The sequence below is a fragment of the Panicum virgatum genome, chromosome 6N (genome assembly GCF_016808335.1).
Source record: "Panicum virgatum strain AP13 chromosome 6N, P.virgatum_v5, whole genome shotgun sequence".
NCBI lineage: Eukaryota > Viridiplantae > Streptophyta > Magnoliopsida > Poales > Poaceae > Panicum > Panicum virgatum.
In genome coordinates, this window is record NC_053150.1 from 12,900,713 (window position 1) to 12,927,416 (window position 26,704).

General features: G+C 44.5%; 1 protein-coding gene and 1 pseudogene across 1 annotated transcript; both read right to left on the reverse strand.

Annotated features, from left to right (window-relative positions):
• Positions 1-679: 679 nt before the first annotated feature.
• LOC120679133 lies at positions 680-2,390 on the reverse strand. Its single transcript, XM_039960654.1, has 3 exons — positions 1,624-2,390; positions 1,345-1,452; positions 680-1,127 (listed from the first exon to the last, which is right to left on the reverse strand). Exon 1 carries the CDS (start codon positions 2,355-2,357, stop codon positions 1,626-1,628), a length of 732 nt encoding a protein of 243 aa, XP_039816588.1. The 5' UTR covers positions 2,358-2,390; the 3' UTR covers positions 680-1,127; positions 1,345-1,452; positions 1,624-1,625.
• A 137-nt stretch (positions 2,391-2,527) lies between these two features.
• LOC120679132 lies at positions 2,528-6,776 on the reverse strand (annotated as a pseudogene).
• Between the last annotated feature and the right edge of the window lie 19,928 nt (positions 6,777-26,704).

The window sequence follows — 26,704 nt, forward strand, 5'->3', positions numbered from 1 at the left end:
GAACGAGGAGGGAGCTCTCTCGAAACCTCTCCCTTCTCTACAGTAGAGAGAGGCGAAAAGGGGGCGAATCCAGCTGCGGTGGCTGGTGCCGGCGGAGATGGTGGTCTCCCTTGCCTCCAATGGCCTTTTTGGCGTCGCGAGGTGTGGGAGACCGTCGGCCTCTATCCGGCGTGGTAGTCTAGGTCCTAGGTCTTCTAGGTTTAGGTTTTCGGGCGGCGGTGGCGAGGCGGTGGCGCCACCGTTGCCGTGGAATAAGTCCCTCTGGGCCCGTTCCCATCTTGGCGGCGTGCGCTCTGGCGTCGGCAAGGGGCCTGTGAGGGAGGGGTTCTCCAGACTTTTCAACCATTTGCATAGTATGTACCGGAACTAATAAGAGCATAGGAAGAACAGTCAGTAGTCTATGGATGGAAACAAATATGCAGTAACCGACGATTAGCTACATTGTAAAACCATGAAGGGCAGGAACAGCCATTTTTTTTTCATTTTGTATTGTAATAGTGGTTGGCTAGTGGGGGCTACACTTGCTCTCTGGGGTGCGCTACAGTGCAAAGCAGATTCAGACCGCTATGTAAGGTTGTTATAAACAAACATGGGTTGGCGAATAAGACTAAACATGGAGAGTCCGAACACATCATGGTGCTATGCAAATGTAAGCAAAGGACACCAGGAGCAAGACATAGGATTTATACTGGTTCAGGGCCATAAGGCACCTTACGTCCAGTCGACGACCCCTTAGCAGCATAAGCTTCTGAGGGGTCGCCCTTTTGAATGTATTGTATTATGAGTGGATGAACTGAGTTACTCAGTGAGGATTACATATAGGTATATGCAGCATCATGGTCATTTGCTTTCTCTATTTTTCAGGTTCGCTAGTTACAATTCTGGAGCTAGTCACAATTCTCTGGAGCTAGTCACAATTCTCCCGGATCTCATGGGTCATGATTTCAAGAGCCAGGTGCCAAGATTTGTTGGGAATCAAGGCGTGTCTTCATCAGTTGGGAGTCAAACAAATGTCTTCATGAGCCATGATCTCCAACTCCAAGCTGGGTTTGACTCCACGGACCTAGGAGGTGACAAAGGCTGAACTGCGTTGTTGCATGAGTTGAGTGCCAGTCATCAGAACAATCCTGCAGTTTGTAGGATAAAAACACTTAGCATAACCTTTTACCTCACCATTTTCCAGATTTCTACTGAAAGGGTAGCTGTAACTCTGGTTATATTTAGCTAATAAATACTTAAATGTCAGAACTCCTTGCTAAAAGAATTAGAACTGCAGGTCTGACTAGGATTGGAGCCTTAAGTAGTGTCAGGGACTATATGCAGGGAGATTTTGCATATACGAACCAGTTTTATGTACGTGGTGGAACGGTACATGCTTGCGAACTCGGAACCATTGATGGATGCAGAGCGAATCGTGTGACACCAGAATAATGTGCAATTCCAAGAAGAGCCCTGCATTGCATAGGTTAACATAAAAGTGGATTACTCGTATACAGCAATAATTTTAGCGAAAAAAGTGAACAGACAATTGATTTGAAGTTTGTGAGGTTGAATAAAGTTAGGGGAAAATCTGGTGCGTAGGAACCAGGGAGGAGCAAAAAGTAGCAGGAGAGTGTGTGGTACCTTCAGGTTCTCAATATTGGAATGGTTCCTTTTAACCTGCTGAACCGCATTCGGTCCTTCCACTCGTGGTTACTGACGTCCAATTCTCGCAGTGAGCTTGGAATACTGTCCTTGTGCAGTGACTGGAGGATGGCTGGACAGGATGAGATTTCTAGTTCTTGCAGTGACCTTGGGAGGGCCTCCTTGGGCAGCGACTTTATGGCAGGACAGTTCCGGATGCCCAATCGTTGCAGTGAACTCGGGAGGCCGTCTTTAGGCAGCGATGTGATGCTTTCACAATTACTTATCTCTAGTATCTTGAGGTTGGGGAGCACGTGTAGCCCAGCAGGGACGAACTGCAGCTTGCTGCATTTCCAGAATATGAGGTGCTGGAGGGAGGTGAGGAGCTGAAGAGCCTTTTCCTTCTCTGTAAAGCACTCCACCTTATCATCTGAAAAGTCTAGTTTGGTGAGGGAGGAAGAGAGGAGGCTGCAGATGGGCATAGCAAGGACTATTCTGACGTCACCCGTCTCGAGGGAACCCAATTTTGATCGAAGCCCTTGCTGATGTGACCATGAGGCCTTAGGGTCAGGGCCAAGGAAGCAATCGGGTTTACCCCAGAGTGATAGCTTGGTAAGGCAACCTTGGGTGAGGAGAGGCCACAAGCTGAGTTTTTTAGCTCCTAGACGCGGACGCCCCCAGATGGATAATTCGTGGAGGGAGGTGAGCTTTGAGAGAGACACTAGAGTCCTCATGTCACCAAGATGGAGATTTTGTAGGGAGGTCGGTAAGGGGAAACAAGTAGAGGGGTATGGTAAATATGAGGAGAGGAACTCGGGGCATGACCTTATTTCCAACACACGGAGGCAGCGCAGACGTTGGAGCTCTCCTCCAACTTCCCCTGTCGTGTTGTCTGTATCATCGTATCCATCATCATCTTCTGAATAGGGACGATGGAGCCTCAGCCCTGGGCAATCAAAGATTTCCAGCACCTGCAGTGCAGCAGTGGGGGCAAGAGCACTAGTCCTTCCGCGGCCACCGTCGAGAGTTCCACCTCATCCTTTTCTGTTCCTCGCTGCTGCTTCTGTCCATTCTCTGCCACTGCCAGGACCGCCTTCTCATCCAAAGATGGTGGCGATGTTGTGGGTGTTGGTGCGGCATTTTGCTCCATCATCACACCCAGCCTTGCCAGCTCCTGACAAGAATATATTGATAGTCTCGAGAGCTTGGGGAAGCAAGACAGTAGCCTTGTCAGCTCCTCACCACTGCCACATTGATCCATGACTTCCAATGATTCGACAGTGAACTGGTATCCAACATGGCTCTCACCTACTGGCAAAAAATTGCCAACCCCCCGTATCGCCAGTTTCTTCAGAGATGATAGCATCCCGATGCGATCCAAAGGTAGAGGAGGGCAGCTACACACTTCTAGTTCTTTTAGTTCGATTAGATTATTGAAATCCAACACCTTCCAGAACGTGCTATCTGAAACACCATTGCCAAAAATTTCCAAGCTCACCCTAGGTCCATTATTTTCATACACTAGCTCCTAAAAAACCGAACCTGCATTTTTTACATCAACATAACACGGGCCACGAGTCCAAGGAATAGGAGGTAAGGACAAAAGATTTGGGCAATGTGTAATAGTAAGACTCTCTAGTCTGGGGAACCAAGCCATGGGCGCTTCTTGTTGGCAACAAGTAGGATGAAAAAATGGCACCTCAAACAGTTCAGGGCAATTAAAAATGATGAGCACCTCCAGATGAGCGAACAAATAGCAAAATCCATTTCCACCACAGCTGCTTTCCACGTTTGTTGTGTTAGTCAGTTCTAGCCTTTTCAGATTTTGATAGCTCACAGAGTGTGGGCCGCTCACAACCCACTTGCTTAATCTTTGTATACAACTAAGTCTTAGAAATTTCAAGTTGTTAAAGGTTGGACTTTGTGTAAAACACAGGTGCTCTTCACCAGACTCATCAACCAAAAACATATCTCCCAACGGTGGAAGATCTATCCAAGACACATTATGAAGCTCAAGAGATTCCAAATTTTTAACACAAAGGTTTGCTCCTAGCCATGTTGGGCAATTAGTACCTCCATGCCCTCTAATGCATAGATTTTGAAGATTGCTATGTGGTCTGAGGCTTTCAAGAACATCCTTTTCCCCTGTAGGATCCTTGTTGGTCCTATTAATATTCCATTCTAATTCTAGTTTGTGTAAGCGGCTTTTGTGTATCAGTTTTGATCCATCAGCTTCCTCTTTTGTTTGCACCTTTTCAAGATCACAAATTTCAAGTGATCCTCCAAGCTCTGTTAACTTCCCCAGTTGACTCAACTCAAAACCATTTTCATTTCTCACATTGAATTTCCTTAGCTCTCGAAGGAACTCTAGCTTTCCCACCTCATATATACCATCATGAAGGAAACAATTATAATTTGGCACAAGAAAATGACGCAGCTTTACAAGGTTGCTGATATGACCTTTTAATCCAAAGGAACCCTTCCATTCCTGTAGATCTAGGACCTCTACATGATAAAGTCTAACCAAAGAAGAAGGTAAGCACAGGCCCTGATAATGCGGGAGTGACTTGATCCTTAGGTAGCGAAGGCGGACAAGCTTTGAAAAGTTGAACAACATATCCTTGTCCACATTATATGACACTTGAGACAAATAAATTGTACGAAGGTCTCTAGCTTCCCTTAACCATTCACCAAGAGTCTTTGCAAAACTACCATGGTGTTCCCCAAACAACATTAGAGTTCGTAGGGTTTCAACTTTCAGCCTTTTACCCAATGCGATCATTTCCTTCTTACAATTTTCAAAAGTAATTCTATCATTGACCTCTGTGTTTTCTATAATGATTGACAAGTGACGCACGTGGGGGGATATTTGTACGGACCACATGTTAGAACTACGTATGCTCAGGCACTCATGTGATGAAACCTTTACTGCCAACTCATGTAGTAGGTCATGGACAATATAATAAGAACCATCATCTTTCTCATTCTTTTTAAGAAATCCATGATTAACCAAGTCATTTAAATAGCTCAACCCAATATCTTCAATTCTTTTGTTATGATCTGATGAATGTAATATACCTAGTCCTATCCACAAGTGAATTAACTCCTCGCTGCCAAATTCATAATCTTCAGGAAACAAAGCAAAATATGAAAAACACTGCTTTAGATCAAAAAGAAGATAATCATAGCTAAGCTTTAGAGCTAGCATAATATCATTATCATTGGTTTGTAGCTCCCATTCTTTGCTTTCTAGAATTATTGTCCAATGGTCCAAAGAAAGTTTGTTTCTTAATAATCTCCCAACGGTTTTCGCAGCAAGGGGGTTGCCCTTCAAATTACCCACTATTTTGTTCCCAACATCAAATAATCCAGGATGGCTTTTCCATGGCTGTTGATCATCACCAAACACACATGCCTCAAATAATTTCATAAAATCTGCAGCTTCCAAACGACCCATTTCTATAGGATAATCAATTGTCTTAACCTTGTTTGCAACATCAAGACTTCGAGTTGTCACTATAACCACATTGCCTTTTTCTTGCCCTTTACTAAATGGTGCTAGCAGTTTTTTCCACTCATCCTCATGGTGTGTCCACACATCATCCAACACAAGCAAAAACCGCATAGCTTTTAATCTTTGCTCAATTAGATATTGGTCACTACTACCTTCCTTTTCATCTTTACTTCTAGGTATTTGTTTTACAGCCTCCTGTGCCAAGCTAGCAGCATTAAAACTTTGAGAGGCACATAGCCAAACTGCGACATCGAAATGGCTCTTAACTTCTTGATATACGTGTTGTGTGAAAGTTGTCTTTCCAATACCCCCCACACCAACAATAGGAAGCACAGTAATAAGCTTATTTTCAGAGTATTCACCATGGATAATGTGTTCAACTATACTCTTCTTCTGGGTGTCCCTCCCATATAGTGTAGGCTCTATAATGTATGGAGTAGTTGTTCTAGGTTGAGCCATGGTATTGTGTTGGGTAGTAGGGTTGGAGGCTAGTAGTTCTGCATTAAGAACAGTGGAGACCTTGGCACATACGGGTTTGAGCTTATCTATGATGTCCTTCATCCTTTCAGAGATCCCCACCCTATCAAACTTCAATTTTGGTGGTTCCTTTTCCGACACGCCAGAATGAGAATCATCTTGAGCACATGGAAGGGAGCAGCATGAGAATCTTTTACCGACAGCTTTGGCAGTGTAGCAAGCATCGCGGACGAGGCCGTGGACGCAGCCGCGACCATGCGCATCGGCGGCATTGTGGGTGCCGTCTAGCGCGTCCTGGATGCGGAAGTAGTCGAGCTCGTCAAGCACGTCGCCGGCGCCGTATGCCAGCTGACGGAGCTCATGGAGCAGCATCCCCAGCGCGGGGCTGCAGGGCTGCCGGCCACGAGCGTTGTCCAGCATCCCCTCCGCGACGAGCAGCTCCAGCTTGAGCTCGCGGATGTTAGGGGCGAGCCCAGTGGTGGCCGCCCACGCCTCCAGCAGGCCGTCCTTGATGGGGGCCAGCGCCTTGCCCACCACCCACAGGGCCGCGTTGATGGCAGCAGCCGCCATGCCTCCACGCCAAGCGTGGCCCCAAGACACTCTCGATTGAGAAGGAATGCTGCATGCGAGAAGAACAAGTTATGTCAAATAAATGTGGCAAGGAACAGAATAGAACCAAATTAAACTTAAGCAATGGCGGTGCTCACCCAAGGGGAAAGGAGCAAGGAGAATTCGATTACGAAAATTAATACAAACTGAAATTACTTCGCTGCCACTGCTGGCCTGCTAGAAAATAGCTCGTGCCAGCGGTTGTGCTTATGGAGGAGCAGACAGTGATGGTGAGCAAAGCAAGGTGTTAGATCGAGGGGATAAATAGACTAGATGGCGTCGGTGGCCTGACAATCAGGCATCAGCTGAGTTGGTCACCAAGGCCTTCACTTTATCCCTTCCTTGGTTGCCGTTGCAAAGGATCATCTTAGTTCAATATCATTAATGATATATATCCAGCAAAAGGAAAACAGAACCACATCCATCATGCTTTAGTTTGTTGAGAGGGCACAAAGCTCAAGTGCTGGGCCCCGGCACAAAAGCTACTGCAGCATCTACACATTCCCTGCGTGCCTTGACGATCATGTCAGAATCTCTGATGACGAGAGGCATCACCTGGAATCGTGGCTTTTGATGGATGCCTCAGGCATACTTTGATGGATGCCTGCAAGCCCATATAGTTAACCAAAGAGCAGTGTGCAGTGCCATATATACTCGACTACTATATAGGAATAGGTCGCAAGGCGGCGTCACTTGCAGGTTGCAGCTAGCTGTGGGATTAGATGTTATATAGACATGGTGTCATGGACTGATAACCTTGGAATTTGATAGGAAAGACGAGCTATACGCAATATGTTTCCTGACACACTAACCATCGGCCCCCCCCCCCTCTTCTCGTCCTACGTACAATACTATCGAAATTGGAAAGAAAAACATGGATTTTCGGAATCAGGAATTCAGATCTCATCATCACGCAGAACAGAAAAATGCTACAAAATTAGTTGCACACAACACAACTTATCCGGCTTGCAATTTGTTCAGGATGGGATCGAGGCGGGGGTGTGGCAATTAGGGGGAAGAAGGCGCACCTTGATCTTGGCCAGCTTGTGGCCACAGGCTACCAAACGGCCGGCTCCAGCCTCGGCGGCGGTCCTTCGCTCGCCCACTCGGGGCCAGGGTTTCATTTACCGACCGGACCGGCCAAACCGCCGGGGTCCGGTACCGGTATACCGGTCCGGTTTGGCCGGAAACCGGTCGGTACCAGTCAAATTCAAAATTGAATTCAAAAAACTCAGTTCAACCGGTTCGTACCGGCATACCGACCGGTTTGAATTCAAATCTAAATTTCAAATCGCATGTGTAACCGGTTTGGAATGGTATACCGACCGGTTTGACCGGTTTACCAAGTGGGCCTTAATGGGCCGTCTCATTTTTTTCCTTTTCTTTTTTAGTTTAACTTTAAATGCCCAAAAAATATGTTAAACGAATGAATTTTTGAGAAAATTTGACACCATTAGATTCGTCGCACCTTGAAGTATTTTTAGGAATTTTTCATTTTTTTGAATTCAAATTTGAATTTTGAATGGACCAGTTTGGTACCGGCCCAAACCGGAACTAGACCGGACCGGTTCCCACCGGTTTTGTAAACCCTGCTCGGGGCTCCTCTCGTGCGTGGTCGCGCCATTCCGCCGCCTTAGCTAGGTCTAGCAAGGAGTAGTAGTGTGGAAGACGAGAAGACTAGAACGTGGTCGTCGTGGACGTGGAGGGCTCGACCCAACTACCAACGGGGACGAAGTGAGCCTGCTGGGCCAAGGCCTTGCAACCCGTGCCTGGCCCATGGGCTTCCAATAGTTTTGGCGGTTGAGCCGGGATCAATTCTAATTAAGGTGCTTCATTAAAAGGTCTGTTTACAACACCGAATTATTATAAAAATTCAATTTTCAATCTTCAATTACAAAATTTAATAACCGAATAGAAACTGAATAAATTTGACTCTTTAAGTGGTTTCCAAAATGCTTTTTCATATTCTAAAAATTAAAAATATTCAAATTTAAACTAAAAAAATTATGAGTAATTTTTTTAGTTATAAAGAATATGAAACTGAGTGCATGTATTTTTTTCCCTAAAAATTTAACCAATTTATTAGCACTCTAATTAGTATTTATTTTTTATTTTCTTTTATCCAAACAAGAATTTTATTTGTTAGAAAATATAAAATCACCTTTAAAACCACCAAGCGGCCAAACTTAACTGATTTCAATAGTTGGATGGTCCTTGTTATCCAATTTATCAGTGAAAGTTAAAAATCAAACTTTTGTGAAAGTACGATGATGTAAATTAGTTTTTTTTCTTCTTTCTTAATGCTCTCTTACACATTAAAGGAAAAATAAACTGGACTTTTCCCTTAATTAAAACACAAGGCTTGAATTCCATTCTGTTATGATGATTACGTGCGGTGACGTACGGAAGACTTGGAGGTTATATTTAACTATTTGCTGTCTGTTTGCCATTCTTATTTTGGCTTCTATATTTTTACCACTGCTCTACAAATGAAGCTAACTTTTTACCATTGGCATACCAACTTTGGCGTGTGTTTTCATCGCCTTCGCAACGGTGATTTCAGTTTTTTTAGTTTTTTAGCATGCTTAAACGTAACTTGTGTTTAGTGGTTTCTTGCACCTGCAGGAAAAGCCGAAAATTCTCAGTACATTTGTGTACATAATCGCCAGCCAAGTGTTTATTGAAACGTAACTTGCACAGAGATCCAGGCCTTCAATTCAATGCCTGCAAGAATATTGAAACACCAGTTGCAGCGTGATGAGCACAACAAGAATGTACTTTCATCGTTGAGCACTAGAATTGAGATGGTCTCGTTGGAGCAGGCTCACGGTGGTTGGAAGCACTTATATAGACTGTGCTAGTTCGTTGTTTTTATTTGTGAACAGTTGATGCTCTCTTTCATATTTGTTGTAATATTTTGGGGCTGTGTATGTCTCTGGACGTAGAGGCCGGATATTTTATCCATTATCTAAAAAAAAGAATATTGAAACACGGCTTATTACTTCGTAAAGACTGTTCCGGATTTTCAGTCTAGTGGATTCCTACAACAGACGCAGGGCTGAAAAATTCAGGACCAAAACTGTTACCACTCTGCAGTGTGACCACAGCCTGATTTTCCATGAGCGAGACTGAGTAGGACACCATAGTGCGTTGCTTAACTGTCTGAATTACTCATCTAATTTTGTCTCCAGTAGCTCTTCAGGGTACAAGCTATGGCCTCTTTATACTATTTGGTTTACATCTAAAATTGCTAGACAGTAGCCAAGCAAATATTTCGGCATGGGCCAGATTTTGTTCATCAAATTGGTGGCCATGATTTTGGCCATCAGCGGCCAGAGTAGAGGGCTACAATGAAGTTTTGGCTCAAAACCAAATAGTGGCCAAAGTTTGGCATGACCACCTTGGGCAACTAACCAAACACACGTGGTTGCATTGCTTCTGAAGAATCTGGAGAGTAGTTCAGAATCTGCTGCTGTTTCTGTGTGATCTGGAGAATAGTTTCGCGCAGGATTGCGTGAGGATGGCACGTGCGTGTGTGCGCCCTGGCCAGCAGCCGCTGCCATCGGACAGAGAGCTCGCTAGCGAGACAGGCTCGAAAGCATCTAGGCTCGTGGATGCTAAATGGTAAGTTTTGGTGATTAGTAACAACATTTGCGCTAACGTGTATTTTGAAAGAATTATCGTTAATCCGTTTAAGTCGCAAATGAAAGGAGACTCCTCAAAATTAACATTCAACGACACGGACTCAAATCGTCAAGGTTAAGGATCTTTCTAGACTCAGTCACTAGGAGATGAAGGACACTTGATTTAGTATATGTTTTATAGTTTATAGTTCTTGACCGTACTACAAAGGGGGGTTCGAAGCTAGTAGCTTGACCATTCAAAGAGTTAGCCTTAGATTCTATGCACATTTGCTCAAGATCAACTCAAAATAGGCAAAGAAACTCAGAAAAGCACTTGGAAGCAGAAAGAATCGAAGTTTGAATCAAGTCCAAGTCAGAAAAACAGAAAACATAAAACTCAGTGGGTTCGGATTATCTGAGTACACCCAGGACGGATAAACATGCCAAAGCACTCTGATTATCCGACCATACAGAAATGAGGGTTGGATTTTGAGTAGTAGTATTACTCAGAGAGCCTGTTTTTAGGGGCTGAAAATTTCCTATGGGGTCGGATTATCCGATGCTAGAGAAATGAAGGTCGGATGAAACGTCGGGTGATTCACCAGAAAGCCTGTTTTCTCAGATGGAAAATTCTCTTCAGGATCGGATGATCAGACATGGCCTTCACTATACGTCGGACTAAACAGCAGTACTAATGATCAGACTCAGTTGTTTTGGACTTCAAATCTACTGTGGAGACCGGATTATCTGACGCTCTATTCAAGCCAGGTCGGACTAACACGTCGGGTGAATCACATCAGCACTGGTTTAAATCTTAACGGCTAAAATGGAAAAGCTAGTGGGGTCGGACGATCCGACGCCCTTGTTCTGGCAGGGTCGGATTATCCGACGTGTACTGACTTTTTCCAGAAAGTTGGTAATGGCCACTAGGTGATCTCTAGCCTATATAAGGGGGTACCTCGGGTCTCTTGAACTGCCTTTTGAACCATTGAACACCTGAGGCCACCTTAGTGCTGAGAGAAGACATCCAAACACTTGATATCAACAAATTCATCAAGAAATTCAATCCTTGGAAGAGTGCAAGTGTGCTAGAGCTCTAGAGATTTAGGGCCAACTTAGTGATGGTCAAGTGAAAGCTTAGGGCTTGTTACTCTTGGTGTTTGACGACACCTAGACGGTCTTGGTGATCGGAGGCTCTTGGTGAGCTCTTGGTGTTTGTGGGAGCCCCAAGAAGAAGAAGTTGTACACGGTTTGAAGCCCGCCGTTCCGGAGATGGAGAAGGGGTATTCTTAGTGAGTACTTGCTCTTCGTGATGCAAGGGAGCTTAACCCTTTGTGGGTGCTCCAACATGGATTAGGGGGAGCGTCAACTCCTCGATACCACGGGAAAAAAATCCGGTTGTCTCTTGTCCATTCTCTTTTATATTTAAGCAATTTACTTAAATGTTTTCAGTTCTTGCTCTTTGCTTGATTGTTTGAGACTAGGACTTGCTCTTGATAGTTTGCTTCAATTGGGCTAGCCTTTGCATGATAGTTTGATCCTTCTAGGAAAATGGCTTTGTTAGTGTGCTTACCTACCTAGATTCATCATGTTAGTGTGCTCTAGATCTTAGGTCTTTGAACTATAAGCTTGGGCAACACTGGAGGTAGGTTAAGGACGGTTAGAAATCGAAAAAGTCCCAATCCATCCCCCTTCTTGGGCCACGATCCTTTCAAGGCTGGCAGCAGAGTCCATGTCGCCATGACAACTCTTTCTCTGCATGATGCGTGCTCTCTAATGCACACACCAGGAATCCATTATCCATGACAGGAAGAGCAATTGATTAGTACTATTTTGTGCTGGGACAGTCAGCTAATAATATTATTCAATATTCAAATTTAGGGGGTGTTTGGAAGCACTCTGCTCCAGCAAATTTGACTCCACTTCATAAAAGAATACCCAAACACCACTATTAGCTCCACTCTGCTCCACCTTTTTTTGTGTAGCTCCTCCAGAGGTGCTCCACAAATTCTTAGAGCTGGTGGAGTTGGGGTAAAATTACCACCACTGCCACTCATTATACAAAAAATATTTCAATCTTGTTCTATTATCGATGACTCAGTCAACACACACAACTCCCGCCAATGCTTGCACGCCACCGCTCGACGGCCCAAGCTCAGGGCCCCTCCAGCGCCACTGGCACTGCCCGCTGGGGCCCCTCCCGCCGCAGCCGGCCGAGGAGCCGCCGCCCACCCGCCGGGTCCCCTCCCACCATTGCCCGTTGGGTCCCCTCCCCTCGGCGACTAGACCATGGCGGCGCGCGGCGAATAATCAATGCAAGCAGTAAGCTAACAAGGTCCTTACCCTATTCCGCCGCAGCGCAATGCTGACGTTGTCCTTCATGCCAGCGAGCAGGAAGTCTGGTCGCCATGGAAAACCTTCTCGTGCGCGGAGTCTCCATGGCTTGCGGTTGCGATCTGACGCCATCGCTGGATAGCCGTTCCAGCCTCTAGGCAAGGTTGTCGATGTGGGAGGCCACCGTGGATGGCTGGCTTCGGGGAAGCTGTCGATGTGTCCATGATGGAATCGTCTCCGACGGCGCGTCTAGCGGCGGACGAAGCAGCCGACGCACATTATTTGAGGATTCATGAGGTGGGCAAACACGGCCGCCGTGGAGGAGGCCGTCCGGCAGGTCCAGAGCCCTAAGGTGGAGGTAGAAGAACACCTAACAGATGGGACCCACATGGAAGTGAGGCAATGATGGATTGGGCCGCTGGGCCACTAGCTCACGCACTAGGCCAGGAAGCAAATCCTCTGTCATTGGTCCCTCTACCGTTGGGTCACTGACGCGTGGGCCCGGCCCTACACATCAATGACCAGGGCCAACGGCGGGGAAGCCCCGCCCCTGGGCCAGTGGGGCGGAGGAAGCTCGACCTTTGGTTTGCACGTTGGGCCGGAGGTGGGGTGGAGCCATACAATTACTAAAAAGAATGAACTACAAGTGGTGAAGTAGGGTGGAGTTGTTGGAGTGGAGTTGTGGAGTGGAGTAACTGTTTTGGGAGTGGAGTGCTCCCAAACAGACCCTTACTGCGTTGGTGAAAACTTGGTATTTTGAAGTTACTGCTAGTAAGCCATCTGAAATGACAATTTTTTTTTGTCGGGCATAAACTCAAGGGACAACAGATTGCCCCTCCGTCATGCTGAACTAGCAACGTGTCCCGCACAAATAGTGTGGCTAACTAGTATTTTTCTACTACTATCTTCAATCATTAAATCACATGCATACATACACCAATATTGTTGTACACTGCTGCATATTTTTCCATCTCGTACTACGGTTTACTGTTACCAAGGTACAGTCTCTTTATGCTCACAAGTGTCCATCATCATTATCTCGGAATCTGACTCGTGTTATTTTTGTCTCTATTTTCTTTTACTCATTGTTGTTCTATATAATTAATGCTATTCAATTATGCTTCTCCATCATTATCCTAATAATTTTTAGGGATGTTAACACAGTCCCTAAATTGCACATCAATGACTTGTTTGGTTAGATCTCATCTCCTTCAAAAATTACTTTAGTTTTGACTTCAACAATGAAATCATATTTTTGATGGAAGCTGAAACTATTTTTTTTAAAATATTTCTCAAAGCAACTTCTTAGTGGTAATGTGGTAATTCTAAGAACATTGTATAACTTAAATAGGAAAAAATAAGCCAATGAAACCATTTTTTTCTACTCTCTACTATAAGCTGTTTTGAGATTTTATTTGGGCTTCTCGAGGCTGTTTTATTTTTTTTACATATTTGGCGAAACTTAACGAAAAGTTTTTTCCTTCCTAATTTGCGATATGGACTCTTTGGTCAATCTAATTTCCTCATTTTTCTTACAATCTAATTTTATAACTCCTTTTTTGGTCAAGTGCTAATTTTCTATTTTTATAAATCTGAATTTAGCTATTTACTGATTATATTTGATATGGACTCTTTGGTTAACTACTAATTTCCTCATTTTTCTTATTCTAGCTACTTACTAATTATATTCGGCATGGACTCATCGGTTATGTTCTATTTTTTAATTTTGTAATTCTATATTTATATATTTATTAGTTGTAACCAATATGGACTGTTTAGAATAGTTTAGATTGTTAGATCTTCGTAAAATCTAATAGTGTAAATGCTTCTTTCTTTTAGATTAACGTGGATATTTCTAAACCCTCCCGCTGAATATGGTGGTTTCTTTCAACAAACCTTTATTAGTATAATAGATTTAATTTCGAATGACAATTTACTAATTGTAGCTCTTTTTTTAGTCAATTGCTATTTTCTTATTTTTGTAAACCTAAATTTAGCTATTTACATATTGTATTTGATGTGAACTCTTTGTTGTACTGCTACTTTTCTTATTTTTATGACTCTTAGTTTAGTTAATTACTAATGTAGTCGGCATGGACTCTTTAGTCATATTCTATTTTTTATTTTTATTTTTAATTTATATATTTATTAGTTGTATATGATATGGACCCTTTAACTTAGTTTAGACCAATAGATCTTTATAAAATTCAACAGTGCAAATTATTTTTTAGATTAATATGTGAATTTAAATTTCTAGACCCTCTTAACAAAGGTGGTGGCTTCTTCCAACACTCTTTTATTAATAGGGAAAATTCCAATATGTACCCTCAGACTATCGCAAAAGTCTAATTTTCAAACTTCAACTATAAAGCCGGATAGCAGAGACCATCCAACTGTCGAAACCAGGCGAATTTGGCTCTTGTGTGGTTTTGAATGTGTTTTGTATTTTTTAATTTTTTTAAAAAAATCTAGTTACATCTAAAAATAAGCTAATTCATTTTAAATCAGAAAAATATGAAACTAGAACCAAAATTTTTCTAAAAATGTAACATACCCATTATTGCTCTAAATAACTAACAAGTATCATGCCAATAGATAGGTTACGTTTTTAGAAAACTTTTGATACCCATTTCGGATTTTTTAAACTTGAATTAGTTATGAATTTTTAGTTTTATTTTTAATATTTTTAATTGTCACAAAATGGAAAACCACCCGCAAAACAACCTAAGGGGCCAAATTTGCCAAGTTTTAGTCTGTTGGATTGCCTCTATTATCCAGTTCGTAGTTGAAGGTTGAAAATCGAACTTTTGTGATAGTTCGATGGTGTAAACCTGACGGTTCCAGCGACCCGGGGTCCCTCATTGGCCTGCTTAATGACACTCAAAACATGTTATGAGATTAGATGGCCCAACAACTGATCTCCCGTCTTCATGGGCCTCACTCATTCTAGGACTCATGAAGCCGACCAACCGGACAGTCGGGTGTGATAGGGCTTCTTCTGCCAAAGGGAACGGTTGGACAGTGAGTCCAGACTCCACACCTGACCGGAGATGCCGACTAAGCGCCGCCTAGCACTTGGTCCCCGCCCTGACCGCGGGAACAAGGGACTCAGGCGAGCTCGGCATACAAACAAAAGTCCTCTAACAAGAAAAAGCAGACATCGAGAGTCAAGCGGCCGTACCAATAGCCCATGCCTTTCACAAGGATAACAGTGCCCCATTTCCCACTGTGGCACAGCGCTGTCACTAGGGGAACACTATTTCACCTGTCCATCCCCGTAGTGGGCCGGGCAGGGGGTAACCACTCCGCCTTCATCAGCACAGAGTTGTCATGGCAAAAACCATAAGCACATGCCACCGTCATTAGAATGACCGCCATACCGTAGCCTCATCCGTGATAGCCGGACGGTCTGACAAAGCATGACGAGCAAGGACAGCCCTCCCATGGAGGCTTGGGGCGGTGGTCAACCTTATGCCCCATAAAAGAATCTTGATCACACGATTTCATAGCCTAGAGGGGGTAAATAGGCTTTTCTTCAAAATTTAGCACTTAACCCTGCTGGGACTGCCTAGACCGGTCAGACCGGTCGGACAGACCAGTTTGATGAGGCAGACAAACCACAGCAGGGAAATGTCCCTCTTCTTGAGATTGAACCTATATGAAACTTGGAGTGTATATTTTGCAGAGTATTTTTATCAATATAAATAGCTCTCTGCACACAAATAAAGCACACTCAAATAGATCGAGCGGAAGCACAATTCAAACTCAAAGACTATAATGCAAGGTATGTAAAACAAACCGAAGTAAAGATGATGCAAAGGAGACACGGTGATTTGTTTTACCAAAGTTCGAATTCACCCCGTGCACCCACATGTGAATCACACTCTCCGTTGCGGAAGCTTATGGTGACCCCAAGGTCAAGCTATCTCTTCTCTCCACTATATGACCATGCGCCCTCGTGGCACACAATCGCTGCTACAACAAACTTGCCGCTGCTCACCACAATCTTGGGAGCTAGCCGGCGACACCTAGCCGTCTAGGAGTCAAAGCTTCAAGAGTATCAAATGCTTCAATCGAGTTGGCCAACGCAATCTCAAGTGCTCAAAAGCTAGCGCTCAATCTCTCTTGCTCAAATCACTCTCGAGGATTGGATTCACTCAACCCAACTCAAGAATTCAACTTGAATCAAGCAACTCTCACAAAGAGATGTTGGGGAGGACTCTTTAAGTTCTCACAAGACTCTCAAATATGTTCTGAATGTAATGGTATCAGCACCCACGAATGGGTGAAGTCATGGGGTATAAATACTCCCTCACAAAAACTAGCCGTTGCCCCTATCAGTGTCAGACCGGTCCCTCAGACCGGTCAGACCGGTCTCTTTTGAAAACTAGCCGTTGGAGTGTTTTTCTGCCTAGACCTGTTAGACCGGTCCCTCTCTGATTTTTTGCAATTAACTCTCTCTCTCTCTCTCTCTTAGGCTATTCTCTCAAGGGACTATTTTGAGCACTTTTGGTATTGTCTAAACCCACTGATGTTGCATCCCTCTTGATATTACGGCACACCTATACTCAAGTTGAAAGTGATCAGATCGTGCTCTAGTCTAAGAAGGGGAGGGGATAAATTAGGCAACTTAAAACTTAACCTATGGCTCCAACTAAATTGCACAATATTAAACTAAAACATGCTATCTATATGTGCAACTTCGGTTCTTCTAGTGTGAAACCCCTATCCCAAAAGAGTTTAGCAACCTATAGCCTTTCCTATCAAGAAACTACTCTACGAAAGTAAAGGCACACAAAAATTGCTAGTATGAAATGCGAAAACGTAAAGAGCAGGATAAGAGGAAGCAAACTCTCGATGCGGGTGTTTATCCCGTGGTTCGGATAGCCACAAAGGCACACCTACATCCACATTGTTGAAGCACTCAATAAGAGTATTGCTTTTCGGTAATCAAGTCTCTTCCGTGGACTCAACCACGGTCACCTTGATCCCGATTTCCACTAAGGAGCTTCTCCACAAAGGATGGGGGTCTCCACGTCCCCCGCACAAGGTCGTCCACGCCGCTCCACACCAAGTCGGAGGGTCGTTGATGTTGCCGGTGAGCCTCCAAGCTCCAAGAGGCCGCCGCACCAAGATATCTTGTTGGTTCACTAAAGAACCACAGCACAAAGGCTCAAGGCCTTGTTCTCTCACTCTCTAAGGAGCTAACCTAGCACTAACACTCTCAAATGTGTGCTAAGAACTAAAGATATGATCACTAAGCTCTTGGATGGCTTGGAGATGTTCTTGGGTGTGTTTGAGACTTGTAGCAATTCCAGCAATCTTCAAATGACCGGGGGATCACATATATATAGGCTTCCAAGTCCATAGAGCCGCTAAGAGCCGTTGGGCCTTTTCTGCGCAGGGCACCGGTTAGACCAGTGAGGGAGCACCGGTGTAACCAGTCACTCATGGCTCTGACTTAGCCGTTGGGCTTTCTGACAAGCCACCGGTTAGACTGGTGTGTTGCACCGGTTCAATCGGTCCTGAAGAAATTTGCTTCAGCTGACTTGGAATTACACCGGTGCATTATTCTCGTGGGGCACTGGTGTATCCGGTCCTGTAGACTCGGTTGCAGACCATTTGATGTGCTCTCTGAACACTCCTCCGGTGCTTGCATCGATGGCTCTTTTTGGCACCACCGGTGCATCCGGTGCGCTTGCTTCTCCCCACATGGCCTGGGCATTGCATGACCCAATGCACCGATTATAGGGCACCGTGCATCTGATGCCAACCGGTCAGACCGGTGCGGCATCACCGGTTCAACCGGTCCTACTGACTCTTATAGAACTCATCCAATTCTACTTGTCTTTGAGTTCTTTCTTTGTGTTTTGCTTTATTTGGCCTTTTTGCTTCATCCCTGGGATCTATTAATGTTCACTTGACAAACTTATTAGTCCCATTGATTGCGTTGTTACTCAATCACCAAAATCACAAAACAATGGCTAATGGGGCCATTTTTCTTACACAAGTGCATAAATAAAATATACAATTATCACAATCACTACTTTGAGCTTCTCATTATAATCATGCCGACCTTTCTTCGATCAATACCGTGAGGGCATCAACATCTTCAATTCTTTGATCATACCCGCTTTGAGCTAGTGACTTTGAATCTTCAATTGCATAGGAATGAAATCCAACGTTGATTCACAAGTCACCTTCTTCACTTGAATAATGACACTCTTCAACATAGAGCTCTCCATGACTCTAGGATCTCCGGCCGTTGACCCATATCGGTTTTTTTGCTCCCCCAAGCCGTCGCTTGCGTAGTCTCTTGAAACGCGCCTCTCGGTCCTCTACCTTTATCCTAGCCATCCATCTTTGTGACGGAACCGCCAAATTAAAACTCTCATTAAGCGTAATGGCCGTCATTAGAACACATCGGGCGCATTAGCTTAATGGCTTAATTTGGCGATCCACTACAACCCACGGCCTGATCGAAACAACACCGGTAGTCCCACGCGAAGGTGGGCGCAGATGGTACAAGCACGACAGACTACTTGAAAATAGAACAACGCGACACAAATAATACATAACTTCTTACAAATAAAATTCGGATACAATAATTTTATAAACCGTGTTTAAAAACATACTTGATATACAAGTCATCCAACAAATAAAACTAGAATTTACACTAGGAAATGACTATACTACATTACCCCTAGAGGTTCTGCCTAACACCACCGGTCAGACCGGTGCGTCCCACCGGTTAGACCGGTGTGCATGGGTTCCCCACATATACACCGGTCAGACCGGTCCTTCAGACCGGTCTGAACAAAACTGAGGGCGGCACACTCTGCCCTCAAGTGTGCAACCCGCCGACTTTATAGTCTACTGGTCTCTCTCCACAACTTTCCACCCCCTCTGCATCTCGGCGGATAAATTTGACGCAGCAGGGGTAGAAATCGACAACGGGGTGCCCTGAAACAAATTAATGGTGGCAACAACCCTGAGCAACTAATACTCAGCAAGACTTACCCGACCAGTGGGTATAACTTAGCCCAAATACCTAGACATGCGAGGCTTTTGGCTGGTGGTTATTTTGCAGAAAAGCGACTAAAGTAATTCCTTACTTTCAGTATTTTAGCTCCAGATTCTATACAAATTAACTCTAATCTAATGTTTGCATGAATCAACTATAGCAAAACATGTTGGTGTAATCAAATAATAATTCCATGTGTTCATTATCTTATTTATACATATCCTCCTCATTCTACATGAGACTACGATGCAGTAAAGAGATGAAGGCCCTCATAACCGCGAGACACGGCGAATCGATTCGATTTAACCTTGCAAGGTGGACCTAACCAACACGGCACGCAAAAGCCCCGTCGGACCCACGCACCGACCTTTCCCCTCCCCGCCTCGAACTACAGGAACCAGCCCAACGACATATGGTCAGCCGAGCTCAACGTGAGACCACCAAAAGTAAACATATGCATCCCCATTTCTCCGCGACTACTCGACTACCCCAGGAGTTGGGTGCGGGTTCCTGTACTTTTGAAGCAAAGCAGTACTCGGCTTACCGGTTTCGACTACCTCCTACTCTCGGCATGCGGTTAGTACAACTCAATCCCCGATCAGCACTGCCGACAACGGCCGGTCCTTAACCGACTCAGACGGGGCTAAGGCACCCAGGAACCCTGTCCTGCTGCCATACCTATACATCATCATCACTCCCCGTCCGGTCTCATATTTCCATATCACTTTCAATAACTCAGGGACTATAATATAAACACATATAACTTATATCTCGCGAGTAACCAGAAATTACCCGACTTCTAAATATCCTATATCTCGCGAGTGACAAGAATTCACTCGACTTCTATCGAGAACTTATTAAGCATAGCATTTCTATCGTCCTATACATGCTAGTATAACTCGAGGAACCTAAGAATCATGCAACTCGGGTTCCAATCAACTCCTGAAACATAATGCACAAGTTATAGAAACGTATATAGATGTCATAATTTAAAATAATAGGACATGCACCGGGGCTTGCCTTGAGTCTGCTGCCCAGAACTGGGGTGAACTTGGCCTTGGGCCGGGGCCTCACGCCTCTCCTCCTGCTGGGCCTGCTCTAGCGGCTCCGGTGGCTCCGCAACCACCTCGTACACCACCTCCTCTCCCGCGGCTGCTACACGTGTGCACATGCATATGACATGAGGAATGCAGACATGATTTGCAAAAATTATAAGTAACCGATACCTGAATTTGTTTTCATTTATTTGCACTAACTATCCCTTACTAACCCCTCTCAGCCACTGCCACACCAGTCCACCCGACCGGTCAGACCGGTCCGAAATAATCCGACCAAGATATCGGTCAGACCGGTCCTATCCAGACCAAAAGCTAGAACTCTTGGCGCGGTGAAGCTCGCCCACCAATTCCAAAACCCTTCTAGGCACTAGTTCATGGACGCAATTGAATGTGTTCTACCAGAGGAAATCGATTAAAACCTCCTAGAAAAAGAGATCGACCCATCCCTAGCTAGAATACCTTGAATGACGCAAAGAACTTGGATCCACTGCCCCCTGGGTAGGGAATCATGGAGAAGCTGATCCACCACGCTGATTGCAGCCTTCTCAAGCCTTGGAATGGATTTGGGGTGAGGGATTTGGGAATGAGGGTTTGAGAGGGGGCACGATGTGAGGGCGAGAGAGAGAAAGAGAGAACGAGCGTGAGAGAGGTAGAGTGAACTGGTGAGGGAGAGAGAGAGAGAGTCAGAAAAAATGATGTGGGTCCCAAAACAGTTGAAACCAGTTTAACCGATCAGACCGGTTGCCCCGACCGGTCAGACCAGTCTGGCCCAGACTGTCAAGAACACTTTGGTTTAGTGATTTTGTCGCGTGGGTTTTGGAACTAATGGCCATGATTAATTTAATTACAGAGGATTAACACCTGAGGTGTAGATGAACTCATGTTGATTTATGTCATGCATGAAATCTTCTTTATCAATTCGAATTCTCAATTCCTTGCTCTATCTTTTCCTTTCTTCTTTTGCTTGTCACGTATATATAATGCCAATGGGATAAACACACTTTCTTGCAACACATAAGTCTTCTCATTTCATACAAATTTCTCAATTAAATTCCTGCTCATAAACTCATGCAAATAAGTTAGTCCTTTAATCGTGTTGTCAATCAATACTCCAAAACCCACTAGGGCCTAGATGCTTTCAATCTCCCCATTTTTTTTGTGATTGATGACAACCCGATTAAAGCTTACAAAAAGATATTCAATAAAACTTTTGAATTCTCAGATTTTGTTGAAACTCCCCCTCAGTATGTGCACATGAATGGAATTCATCACAAGTTGGCCTCACATGCCAAATTACACATGTTGAGAACAAATGAGACTCCCCCTAAATCTCAGCATCAGTGGGGTGCAACAAGTGTGTGTGAACATCATAAATAAACCCGTGATGCAATATGATATGTAATCCAAACAAATAAGCAAAACTGAAATGCTGCTGCCCCAGACCGGTTAGACCGGTCCCACTGACAGGTCAGACCGGTCACAACCAGACAACACAGCACAAGGCTTAGACCGGTCCCTCTGACCGGTCAGAGACAGCCAGCACAGCCCAAGGCTGAAACAAAAGCATCACATCACATAAAAATTTCACACAATCACAAACATTTCTTATGCATTTAAAACATGATGAAAACACCCAGTAGCACATAATACAAATGTATCAAGTCAACAAGTCCTTAAGATGATAGAGATAGATATGATTTTACAAGATGAGACAAGAAAACACAAACATATCCATACACATCCATACAACATTTCTTCTCCCCCAAAGCGCGACTCAACACAAGCATAATCGTACATGATATCAATACATCCATATCCAACTCAACACATCACACTACACATAAGATAAGCTTTAATCCTTTCTCCTCCCTCTTTGTCATCCATCAACAAAAAGCGCACAAGAGGAGAAGAATGTGCTGCTGTCCGAACTCACTATCCGCCAGAAGAGAAACCACCAGAAGGGTATATATCCTGATGAAGAACTACTGGGATAAGCAAATATCAAGTCACTCCAGCTGGCCACTGTCGCCTCAACAGAGTCAGGAGCTGAAGAAGGGGAAGGTGCTATCCCTGCATATCCCATATCTAGTGAAGACAAAGTCCCTCCAAACCCAAAGTGCGGTGGAGGTGCAGAAGCTATAGGAAATGTCGCCAACGATCCTGGAACTGTCGACGAACTGATGTAAGTCCCAAACTGAGCTCCCACACTAACGGTGGGATCTGCCCCATAAAAGTGTAAGTGAACGGCAGGGGCCCTGAGAAAGGTCCAGCAAACTGAGATCCCACAAACTGTCCTGCAAACATCTGTGGGCCAGAAGAAAATAGTTGGGGACCTGGACGGTACTGTGGTGCAAAGGGTGGCAGTCTATGTCCAAACTGCTGAGCTGAAGAAGATCCACCTGGCTGACTCTGCTGCTCAGAGAATATCCTCTCGCCCAAGTAGTCATACTGTCCAAAATCCATGCCCTGAAAGCTCTCTATCATCTGCTCAACAGAAGGAATCACTACTGCCTCGGGCTCTGGTGAGATAGGCGAGAGCGGTGGCTGAAGCCCCAGAGCAGACTTGTGCATCCTCTTCTGATTATCTCTCATTTTCTTATTGTTCCTTCTTTCTTTTTCTTGATTAACCAGAATGTCCCTCTGGTTCTTGATCATGCCAGCAAAAGTCCGGAACATACGCCTAAAAGAAGAAGAGGACCTGTGAGGAGGGGATGCATCTCTACCCTCGTGAGGCACAAAGCCTCCAGCTGGTGCCTGCTGCTGAGGCACATCCTCATCGTGGTGAAATGGTGCATATGCACCCTGGTCATCATGTGGACCAGGATCATCCTGATCGTCCTCCTGTACCTCGTCATATCTCCCCTCGGATGGTACTCTCACATGCTTAGGATGTTTAATCCTAAGCCGCTCATGCTTCACATCCATCCTGAAGTTCCTCCTAGTGACCTTCAGTATCACTCTCATGATATACGGTGCATATCCACATGTCTTCAAGGGAGTCTCAGAAATGTGCTTGATCTCCGATCCTCCCAAATGAAGTCACCGACACTGAAGTCACTGCCCCTCGGATCTGGCTGCATCTGGCTCATCAGATTCTTGGAGTGCGCTAAAATGTCACTAGGATTTCCATCTCGAGGTGTGAGTGTTTTCCTGAACAGCCTGTTCAGAACAGAGTAATATGTGTACAACCCCATGACCTTGCCTGCACTACCAACCCTATCCCTCGGATACATGAATGTCACCTGATCAGCTGCCAAGGGTAGTCATAGTGAATCTTAGGATGATCCACGTCCTCAGCATCAAGTCCCAAGTACCAACAGAAGGAGGAGAAAGAACACTGGTAGCGCTGTCCCTCTGTCATCTAGTAAATGGTCATCTCATTATCATTATGTGGATCGTGCCCAAAGTAGACTGTGGCATAGAATTGGGCTATCACCTCCTTGTTCCAATCATGCTGGAACCCCATAATGTCCTTGATGTGCCTGTCCTGACACATCTGAGCCACCTCATCACATATCTCATTTCTTAAATTAGCCATGTGGCTCCAATCTACCCACTGGGCCTCTGAAGCAATGCCTGCCTTGGCTAAGATAACAGACTGATAGAAATCCTGTTGAAAGCGTGTATGAAATCTGTAGTCAACTGTGTCCTTTGGGACATCCAAAGGACTCTGCCGCCTCAGCAAACGAGCAACCGCTGTCATCCCGGTGTTATAGTAACTGACCATCTCTACACCGGCCTGCCTGACAGGTACCTGAATAGCTGGAGTCACTAGAGGACCCTCCAAATCTGAGCTGCCTGCATCACTCTCCTTAGATCCATCCTCAATGTCATCATCACCACCATCCTCATCATTCTCATCCATATCATCTCTCTCACTCTTAGCATCAGCATCTGCATCGCTCCCATTGCTATCCTCTGCAATCTCACGAGGATCTCTCAAGTAAGACTCATCCTCCTCTGTGTCATTCCCAGATGACTCATTAACGTCCATCTGCTGTGCCCCTGACTTGGCCCTTCTAGGCCTCAACTCACACTGAATAGGACCTGCCGCATGAGACTGTGAACCTGAAGCCACAGCTGCTCGAGGCCCCTCCAACTACTCGTGCATCTCGATCCTCATCGAGTTTGCTTCTCTTCTCACGATTTCTCACAAAAAGATTTCCAAATCGGTTTGGCATCTCCAACCTGAGATAGAGAAATTTATGCCAGGATTAGCTCATGAGAAGCAAGTGCAAAGATCTGATAGGAAGAGTTTGGAATGCACTTGAAATTGGAATTTTTGTGTTCTGCCAGCCACAGACCGGTCAGACCGGTCCCTGACAGGAATAGTAGAAGGGCTCGGTTTTGATGATCAATTTGCATCAACAAATGCTAGGTAAGATGATAAACAATGTGAAGAACATCTAGCAGTATATATGAGCAGATAATGGCTGAAAGTTGAGAGTTTTGGCTCTAGCTAGATCGACCGGTCTGACCTCTCGGGCAGACCGGTCAGACCGGTCGGGCTGCGCCCGAGCCCTACAATTTGATTCCAAGCAATGCAAGCCACGAAACTTCCTAACCTCTTAGGGGGTGGTTCCTAGGCCTAGCAGAACCTACTGGACCAAAGGGATTGAGAAGTTACGTGCGGAGCTAAGAGATCGGATGATTTGAAACTTTGGTACCTTGGGTGAGAGAGGAACTCGTGAAGAACTTCAAATCTGGTCACACCACCGGTCAAGCCACACATTCTAACCCCAATGCAAGTGATGGAGCAGTGGATCCATGGGTTAGAACTTCAATCTTCAAGGGAGAAGAAGAGAGGATGAGGGGCGGTGCTCGGGTGAACGGAGGGGTGGAGTCGGTGGCAAAACCGTGAAATGGTGAAGTGTTTACCCCGGGAGAGGGGTAAAAGGAAGTTACCGGGTTGGACCGGTTGGATAGACCGGTCAGACCGGACGCACCTAGAGTGCGAGAAAAAGATGTCCAGAGTATCCGGGATTTGCTCATACATAATTTTCTGAGAGATAATTCCTTGATAAAATGGCTAAGCACTTCCAAAGTTTATATTTTCTGACCTTATGTGCTAACCATGAGAAGAGATAGGAAGAAGAGAATTAATTAAGGAGTATTTTGATAAAGGACAATATTCCAAACACGAGCTCCTTGTTACTTCCAAGGAAGAGATGATTTTTCAATATAACTAGTCCTTGGATGAGAGATGGGAGATGGATAAAGTTCTATGGACTTGAGAGAATCTCACCACTCGTGACTAGCCATCAAACACTCAATGAGAACAATAGTCACGAGTAGCTTGATATGATCACGAAGACCAAGATCCAAATATTTCAACTTTGGCACACAACCTATCATGCTAGTTGAGTTTTTCGAAACATCTATCCTACAACACTCATAGCATGCAACAAGTCAAGCTATCACCACACTAGAGAAGTTTAGCACAAACCTTACTCAATTTTATGCAAGAATGACACTTAGTCACAATTAGTAAGGTTTTAGCTAAATATCTAGGTGACAAGATTACTTGAGCTTGATGTACACAAATGCACACACTAGCACAACAGCATGGCCTAGATGCTCAAAGGTAAAACATAAGTGAGTAGAAAACATACCTTTGCCTCTTAGCCACTTGAACTTGTGCATAAAAATTTTAAAGCCAACACTAGCTCTCAAGGATGGGAAATAGTGTTCAATATAGTACAAGTACTCATGATTATACTTTGTCAATCAATATTTGATCCATGGGAGGAATAAACTTAGATTAACTCACATTGGATCCATAAATATCATAATCTATACCATGAGAGACTACACATTCACTCAAAGAAAATGTTAGTCCCAAAGACAAAAATTGTAAAGTGAATAGATTTAAGTGAAATTGTGATAGATTTTCTTACTTCCTGTAGTACATGACCCCATGAGATGCTTCTTAAAAACATGCACTGAGAAAGAATTTTTGTGGATAGCTTCTTTCTCCTTTCTTCTGTACTGCTGCAATTTTTTGGTTCAGACCAGTCAGACCGGTCCAATGGACCGGTCAGACCGGTCCACCAGTCAAAATGCAGCAAGCTTCAATTTGTTCATGTCTTGCCTCAATGGATGATTTACTAGATGGGCTTCCTTATCTGCACTAAATCAAGACATTGCTCTACACAAGAGCCATTAAACACATCGCACGACATATGGGGAGTAACTCGAAAGAAAGTGCCTTAGTCACTATTTAGAATATCACAAGCTCAACACAAGTGACACACTTGCACTCACCATGAGTCCAGTGACCAATGCAATTTGAATTTAGAAACGAGTTACCGAGATGACATTGGATCAAGATATGCAAGATAAATATTTGAACTTGGCCAATGGCTTTAATACACAATAAACTTCAATAAACCAAGTTCTCCAATGCATCTCCATGTACCTGAAACTTATTATGCTTTTTTTG

Excerpts from the sequence above, each read along its gene's own strand:
- LOC120679133 (XM_039960654.1), bottom strand. The coding sequence starts at position 2,357 with ATGAGGACTCTAGTGTCTCTCTCAAAGCTCACCTCCCTCCACGAATTA.